The sequence below is a fragment of the Arachis ipaensis genome, chromosome B01, assembly GCF_000816755.2.
Source record: "Arachis ipaensis cultivar K30076 chromosome B01, Araip1.1, whole genome shotgun sequence".
NCBI lineage: Eukaryota > Viridiplantae > Streptophyta > Magnoliopsida > Fabales > Fabaceae > Arachis > Arachis ipaensis.
Genome location: NC_029785.2, coordinates 65,625,049 through 65,633,186, shown reverse-complemented (window position 1 = coordinate 65,633,186; position 8,138 = coordinate 65,625,049). Strand labels below are relative to the sequence as shown.

At 35.6% G+C, this 8,138-nt stretch overlaps 1 protein-coding gene across 1 annotated transcript; it reads left to right on the top strand.

The window, feature by feature from the left end:
• Nucleotides 618-6,090, top strand: LOC107618345. Its single transcript, XM_021109887.1, has 6 exons — nucleotides 618-786; nucleotides 1,440-1,633; nucleotides 2,408-2,886; nucleotides 3,108-3,168; nucleotides 4,902-5,072; nucleotides 5,798-6,090. Exons 1-6 carry the CDS (start codon nucleotides 618-620, stop codon nucleotides 5,843-5,845), a joined length of 1,122 nt encoding a protein of 373 aa, XP_020965546.1. The 3' UTR covers nucleotides 5,846-6,090.

Sequence of the window (8,138 nt, the reverse complement as noted above, 5' to 3'; positions counted from 1 at the left end):
ACAAGAAAAAAGGCCTATGGCAACACTTTTTTCTTGCCACGCTTTAAAAGCGTGGCCAAAAGTGGTCAATGGCCACGCTTTTAAGAAAGTGGTGATAGATTCGAGATTTGGCCATTCTTTTTTTTGCCACGCTTAAAAAGCGTAACCATAGAGGAAAACAGGCATGCTTTTAAAGCGTGGTAACAAAGTTTTGTTATGGTGACGTTTTAAAAGCGTGGCCGTTTCTTGTAACTTTTTTGGCACGCTTCAAAAGCGTGGCCAAAAAGTTCCCAAAAAATTTTAATTTTTTCTTGTTATTTTTTGGCACGCTTCTTATTACCCATTCGACCATCCCCCTAACCCTAATTCATGCGCAGCAGCGGCGCCTGCCTCTCTCCCTCATTTTCTTCATTCGAGTCTCCTTCTCCATCCTTCTCACGCAGACACGCAGGACAGCAGCAGCGGTGGTGGACTCGTCGTCGCTCTCATGGCTAAACACCAAGGAGCAGTGGTCGTTCTTCTCCTCCTCCTCCTCCTCCTCCTCCATCCTTCTCACGCAGGAGCAGTGGTCGTTCTTCGCTGGCGCTGTCACTCTCGCTCCCAATAACCCTGCGTCGGCACCCCTTCCGTGTCCCTCCATGGCTCAACACCCATCGCGTTGTGTCTCCCTCTCTGAAGTTGTCATGCTGCCATCTCCCTCTCCTTCACTCGTCGTACCTCTGTTTCCATCCCTCAACCCTCCTCCTCGCCACCCGTCAGTGCCGACTGTCAGCCACGTTCAGCATTTGCAGCACCGTGGTATTGATGGTTAGGGTTTCGATACTTCAAGAATTCACAGTTAGGGTTTTGATTTTATTTAATTCTTGTTTATTGGTATTGATGGTTTGATTTAATTGTTCAAAATTTTTAGTTTTTGGGTTTTATTTGGTTTAACGTTTTATTCTTATCCAAATGTGAAAAGGGAGATGTTTTGTTTTGTTAGTTCTTCCTTATTCTAGTGATGTGTTTAGTCTGCAATTTTTGGGTTTATTTGGGTGAACTGAAATAAAATAATAAGGACTGGGTGAACTCAGGAAACTGAAGATGGTAAGTTTCTCTAACTATGTTCTTATGTTGTACATGAAGCATGTGATAGATGCAAAATAAAGCTTGTAGTGAACAACAGAAGGGAATATCAAATCCATATGGGCATTATCTGAATGTCAAGCATCATTTCTTTGCTCCTTGATCTTTTAGTTCCTCTTATTGGTGGTTTTTTGAATGGCTAAAAATGAAATAGTTAAGCTTTTTATCTTTTTTTCCTACTCTAAGTTGACATATCTCTTAATTTGCATGATTAGGCTGGAACCCATTTTTTCCCTCCTCTCTTTTATGTATTGCTATAAAATTATATTATAGTATCTTGAAGCTTTAGTAAAGTTGTTTTATCCTCACTATGTTAATGTGTTATTGTTCCTTAGGTGGTGCTCTATGGCCACGCTTTTACGAGGGTGTCCACTTACTTGAAATTTGGCCACGCTTTTTTACTGCCACGCTTGAAAAGCGTGGTGATAGAGGGAAATCGGCACGCTTTTACAGTGGGTGGCCACTGATTAAAAATTTGGCCACCCGTTTTTTTGGCACGCTTAAAAAGTATGGCCATAGAAGGAAATCAGTACGCTTTATAAGCGTGGCTATAGTGTGTTTATTTTGGCACCGTAGAAAAACGTGCCGATAGAGTTCCCTCCCCTAAAATTTAGTTTCCCACTTATTTTTTTCACACTTAACTTTTTTTTCCTAAGTTTTCAAATTTTACCCCTAAATGATAACTTTTTAAATTTTCACACATAACTTATTTTTAATCCTAAATTTTAAGATGACTTGTGATTTATTTTTTTCACCATTTAATATTTTTTTCTTCTTTTTCCAGTATCTTCTTTTTTCATTACAAAATGTGTATTTTTTTATAATTTGTTTATTTTTAAATCACATAACTTTGTTAGAGTACACCTAATTCTTATGTTACCAAATTATACTTAACAAAATTAGTTTAAGATAATTTGATTAATTTTACGATTTGTACATTGTATTAATAATTAGTTATTTAATATTCTTAAAAAATATAACAAATTATAATTTAGAATAAAAAATATTTAATGTAAACTCAATATTCATATTTAAACTAAATTTGATATCAAAGTATGAATTAAAACTTTAAATGTTATCATTTGAATTTCTTGGTTTCTTTGGTTTTGATAAAAGTTAGAACAGAGTTAAAGAATTCCCTTTCAAACCCTAAAATCTTTTTAACCTTAAAATTTCCTTTCAAACCCTATTGCGCCGTCACTTCATCTTCACTCTCGAACCCAGCAACTTCCTTCGGCGTCCATCGTCATCTTCATCACTGGAACCCAGCCTCATCTTCAACTTCTGAAACCCAGCCTTCTAGAACCCAACCCTTCATCGCACCCAGAAAACCCTAACCTCCATCACGCCGCCATCTATCTCACTGGTTCGTCGTTGTGTTCGCCAGCTCGCCATTCCTCTTGCTGTCCTTCTCGCGGTTCTGGTCGTCGTGCTGCTCGCTTCTCTCTGTCGCGGTTCTGCTCGCCTCTCTCTGTCGTGGTTCTGCTCGCCTCTCCCTGCTCGCCTCATCCCCTCCACCGTTGCAGTCCCTGGCTCACCCATTCCTTCCCTCGCAGTCACACCGGCCGTCGCCCGTAGTCCTCCGCGGAACTCGCCCGTCACTCGAAGTCGCACTCCGAAGCCGTCGCCCGTTGTCCTCCTCGGAACTCACCCGTCGCCCGTTGTCCTCCGTGAATCTTGCAGCCGCTATCGTCCTCCGCGGTACAATGCAATAAACAGTCGTATTCCTCTACATCCTTCACCCAGCTCTCTGAAACTCTGCATCTATTTTTCTTATTTGCAGTTAGCTGTTGAACTTCTACCTTTTTTTACTTTTAATTATTTGTTCTAATTTTTTTGGATCTAATTATTTGTTCTTGGTTGTTATTATTTTTTTATTCTGATTTCTTTGTTATGATTATTTGTTTCCGGTTCTAATTTTTTGTTTTGGGTTTTGCTTGTTTTGAATGTTGTTTCTGAACCGATTTCTTATTCTGAATTTTGGTTCTGATTTGGTAATGCAGGACAACAGCGTTAATGTTGGCATTCAGTGAACATCTTCGAGATAACTATAGTCTTGCTACTGTAAGTGTAATAAAATTTTGGCATTCAAGTAATTATTTGATCTTGTAGACAATTTTGTAACAGTCATACATGGTTTCTTTGTTTGTTTTCTATGTGGGACATTTGTTTTTTAAAGAATTATCCTCAAATTATGATTAGGACAAGACATTGATCTATACAACAAAGAGATAGTAAAACTTGTAGTGTTTCAACTCACACCAACCAGGACCTGGTAATGTTTTGAGCATGGTATAAAGCAAAAGTGTTTAAGCTTAAGCTTAACTAATTATTAGAAGGCATTATTAAACCCTGGTTCCTACAGTATTCTTGCATTGAAAGCTATATATTATCATTGGTTTGTTGAGTTTTTTTAATTTGTTTGATGTCATTTCTGAGTTCTTGTTTTTGCTTTGTCAGATATTTAAAAAATTTTCCATTCTTGAATTTTCAGAACATGGATCCTAATGTTCCTGCACAACTTTTTGAGTATGACAAACGTTTTGAGTAGTACGGATGTGATTACATATTTTATGACCACAATCACCCTGAGGAGTTGCCACTGGAGTTGAAGCATTCCTTCAAAATAGTAGTGGCAAATCCTCCTTACTTGGTGAGAGTTAAATTGATTGCTGAAATTTTATTTGCTGAAAAATGAATGAGGATCCATTGTGTGTGTATATATATATATATATATATATATATAGTACAAGTTATTTCAGTTTTGAAAACCTTGAGATGGTTGATGATCTTATTGAGCACATGGGGCTGATTTAATCTTTCTAACAAGTCACAATAGGTAAAATAAAGTTAGAATGCAAGGTTAGAGTGAGTGAAAAGCTAGGATTATGCAGAATTATGCAGAATTATGCAGTTTCGGGCAGCACTTTGTGAACAAAACTGGGAGAAATCTAGCCACTCAAAATGAGTAAAATTATTTTTAATGAAACCTTGATATGTCTAGATTGTTCCCCTAAAATTTCAGAATTTTCCGATGTGTGGTTTGGGAGATATGATTTTTAGAAAATGGTCATTTTCTGCAGAAAGAATGCTGTCTGAATTCTGGAACAGCAACTTCAAAACCACATATCTCAATACTCTGAAACTCTTTGGAGGTGAAATAAAAGAGAGGTGAAATATTAGGATGTCTAGTATTTTATGTCCAAAATTTAGGACAATTCGAGTTTTGTAGAGAAAGTTGTGCCTTCTGGAAGCAGGGTTATTCACTGCTGTGACAACTCCCTTTTCTTAAAACAAAACCATATTTCAAGAGGCATAACTTTTTCTAGAGAAGTGAAAATTCTCTGGGACTTAAACTGGATGAAAGATGGGTAAGTCTAGTTCAACCACACCAAAATTTGGGAGAATCTAACCAAAGATGGATTTTATATGATTTTTCTAAATTGGTTACTGCTTGCTGTTTTTCTGAAGTGTACTAAATCAGTAGCCGATTTTTACAATATTTGTTCCAATTTATTTTTGTTCATGAATGTCAATCATAATTGTTTTGTATAATCCAGGTCTCAAGCACGTCGTCAACTACATGGGTATTTTAATTTCTTTGAACCATTTGTTACCTTTCTTTTGGTTCAATTTTTTAAATGAATCAATTGCATATTAGAAGAGATGGCCCAAGTGTATATTAATTTTATTTTGCATTTTCTTATTTCTATATTTCTTATCTGTGCTTCCTATGTATTTCTTTGCATTAAATGATTTATTTCTTTGTTTTGTCTAATTTATGCATTCATTAATAGTCTGATGTGGAAAACAACACCTATTACGTTGATTTTCCTGGCTACTATGATGCCCTGCTTAGACCCTCTGGGTGTTCTCTCCTTTGGTTGGAACTTCGGAAACACACCCGTGATTTTTGGCTCAGCAATTCTTGGATTCTTGCTTCAGTGGTTTGGTGCTTTAGCATTAGGGTAAGTGAATGTTCTATTGATTAGTGATGAGCTCTTGCTGTGCTTCTGTTTAATTTATAAACAAGAAAATTAGATGATTATTGAATGTTTTCTGCTGTTTTATTGAATTGATTAGTGGTTAGCTCTTGTTGTTTATTGGATGATTTCTGCTATTTTCTGCTGTTTTAACTAATGTGCTAAAGCATCTGCATTTTATTGGAAAATAGAAACATAGCAAATTAGAGATTAAAGATGTTAAGGTTGATAGTGAGGCCACTGTTATTAGGTGGCCTAAAGGTCATGCAACAAAGCTCACCTCCTTTCAAGAAAGTAATAGTGAAATCCAAACTTCATGTTCAGATATTGCAAAGTCCACCATGGACATAACGAAGTATGTCATCATTGTTATGTTCATATCATTCAATGAACTAGAGACATATAATTTAGTTGTTTTGATTGTGTGTTTTCCGATGAACTTCTATTTCATTGCAGGATTCAGAAAGAGGAAGCCAAAATCGTTGCATGGGAAAGCCAACAGAAGGCAAAGTAACTTATTGGCAACCAAAGTAGCTAACAAAGTTTGACTTAGCAGTAAGAGGAGGGTAACTTATTGCTATAGCCTATAATCTCCTAATTAGTCCTAATTAAGTTCTTGTAATGAACTAACAAAGTTTTTTCTATATACTCTAGTTGTACAATTCAAGGTAGGAAACTAGTTTCTGATCATTGCTTCCATTTGGTGACAGGTCCTGACAGAAGGATCTTCTTGCCAGACGGTCTCTTGTATGATCTAAGGGAAGGAGGTTTAAGAGGGGTAGAGGAAGGAGGAACAGCAAAGGAAATAGAATTTAAGTTATTTTTTTCAGTTTTTAGTTTTAGAATTTGAACTTGAGATTTATTTTGTATTTGAGTATTAGTTTTTTAATGTATAAAATAATTATTGCAAAAATTATGTCACTAATTATTGTTTGATTTATCTTGTACTAAAAATTGCATACTATATTTGTAGGTTTGGTAATAAAAAAGGATTGAAAATTTATATTTTGCAGTGATGAAGGTAAAAATAAAAAAAAAATATATTTTTTTTTAATTTTATAAGGCTATTGCCACGTTTTTAAAGTGTGGCCGTATCACTGGCTATTGCCACGCTTTAAAAAGTGTAGCCATATCTTCTCCTATTGGCATGCTTTTAAAGAGTACCCAGAACTAACATTCTGGGACGTTTTAAAAGCTTGGCGATATGTACACTTTTCGGTACACTTTTTAAGCGTACCTATAGGTTAAGACCTATGGCCACGCTTTTAAAGCGTGGCAAGAGATGAAAGCGTGTCAACAAAAAAAGCGTGCCGATAGATCCACAAAAGCGTGGCGATAGAGCAACTGGCACGTTGGCAGATGTGACCCTTTCAAAAGCGTGCTGATAGCTCAAAAAGCGTGGCGAAAAGCTATCGGTACGCTTTTTTGCACTTTTCGGTACGCTTTTAAAGCGTGGCAGAATGTTTGTTGAATTTCAGATTCATGTTATTTGTAAGCAAATTCATGGTTCATGCACACAATGTTGCAAGTCTTCTACTTATTTCCATGCCATGTGTGCATCAAGGGCTGGCTACTGAATGGAGGTCGGATCAACTCTGGTTTTTATTTTTTATTTATTATTTCGGGCTTCCATTTGCGAATTGTTGTTAACCTCTTACAATTTGGATTTTAGTGTTATGTATCATGACTAATGTTTAGTTGACATGTTGCATTTTCTTATAGATAATTTAGAGACTTTTTTTTCTCTAAATTTTCCTGCTTAAATGCAGTTGCACATTTCGGAGAAAAATGATAAACAGACAACAAAAATGGTTTTCTATTGTGCTTATCACAGGTATAGAATCTTCAATTACAACAAAAGAGACAATACTTTCTTCTTTGTCCCTTTATACGGTTTCCTTTTTAGAGTTTGCTTTTGCCACAATTTTTACTCTTTTTTGAATTCCTCAAGTATGAATTTAAGATTCATTTGAATCTTACTGTCAGCTTTTTGTTTTAATATTACTTGCAGGGCTCCCAATCCAGACACTGTTTTGATTATGCAAACCCCCTTGGGGTCATTTCAACTAAAAGTCTTCTACAAACTAAGAAAAAAATGGGTTCCAGGCTAATTTCCTCTAGAAGAACAAAGGTAGAAGAAGCCCGTCAAGCAGATGATAGTGCTTATTAGTGCTCTTTTTTGTCATCCAATTTATTAATGTTAGTGTGTGTGTATGTGGCTTTTCAATCCCATCATCATTCAATTATTCAAGATGATGCACAGAAATTCTCAAAGGCTCTTATTCCTACTTCTCTTTTCTGGGTTTCTCTTATCTTCTTTCTGCTTCTGCTGTCCCTACAACCAGTAAGACATGCCTTCAAAGTTGTTAATGAATATTATTCTATCTGTTCTGTTTTATTAACAGTTATTATAGCAATTGGATATATCATGGAATTAATATATTTAGAGTGACAGATAATTAAAAGAGAATGAAATTAATATATTTAATATGATGAATAATTAGGGATTAATTTAATTTAATTTGTGTGATTTAAGGACCCAGAATTTGGATGGTGAAGAATCTGAATATGCATCACTTCTACTTTCTTTAGCTAAGGCATCACTTCTTTAATATTGTTGGTTGGTTGGTTTTGTTTATGTCCATTTAAGCGTTAAAATTCTGCATTTGAACATGATCTTTTATTATCATTTATTGCCCCTTGGAACTTTTCCTGTTTTTGTTTTGCAACCATGTATGTTTCTTTTGTCCCTTGTATAAAGATAAATGGTTGTTGGTGTTCAAAGTTGGAGTGTGGGGTTTTGTTAGGTCTTTGTTTTGTTTCTATTCCCTTTTTCATGTTCACATCTCCTATTATTGTGGGCTCTCATATTTTTTTTGGTTCTCTTCCTATTATTTGGTTGGTATCTTTAATCTTTAATAATAACAATAATAATATTATTGTAGTAATTAGTCTCTTATATGCTACTGTATGTCATTTTCTTGTGTTCTCAGTGGGGTGTGTATTTTATTTCCACTTTGTTTTGGTTAGATTATGAAGAGTTTGGGCACG

What these genes read in the sequence shown, in the direction of transcription:
- LOC107618345 (XM_021109887.1), top strand. Translation starts at nt 618, where the DNA reads ATGGCTCAACACCCATCGCGTTGTGTCTCCCTCTCTGAAGTTGTCATG. An exon ending in ATCTATTTTTCTTATTTGCA is followed by an intron (nt 2,887 to 3,107) that starts GTTAGCTGTTGA and finishes TTGGTAATGCAG; the next exon opens with GACAACAGCGTTAATGTTGG. An exon ending in ATAACTATAGTCTTGCTACT is followed by an intron (nt 3,169 to 4,901) that starts GTAAGTGTAATA and finishes ATTCATTAATAG; the next exon opens with TCTGATGTGGAAAACAACAC.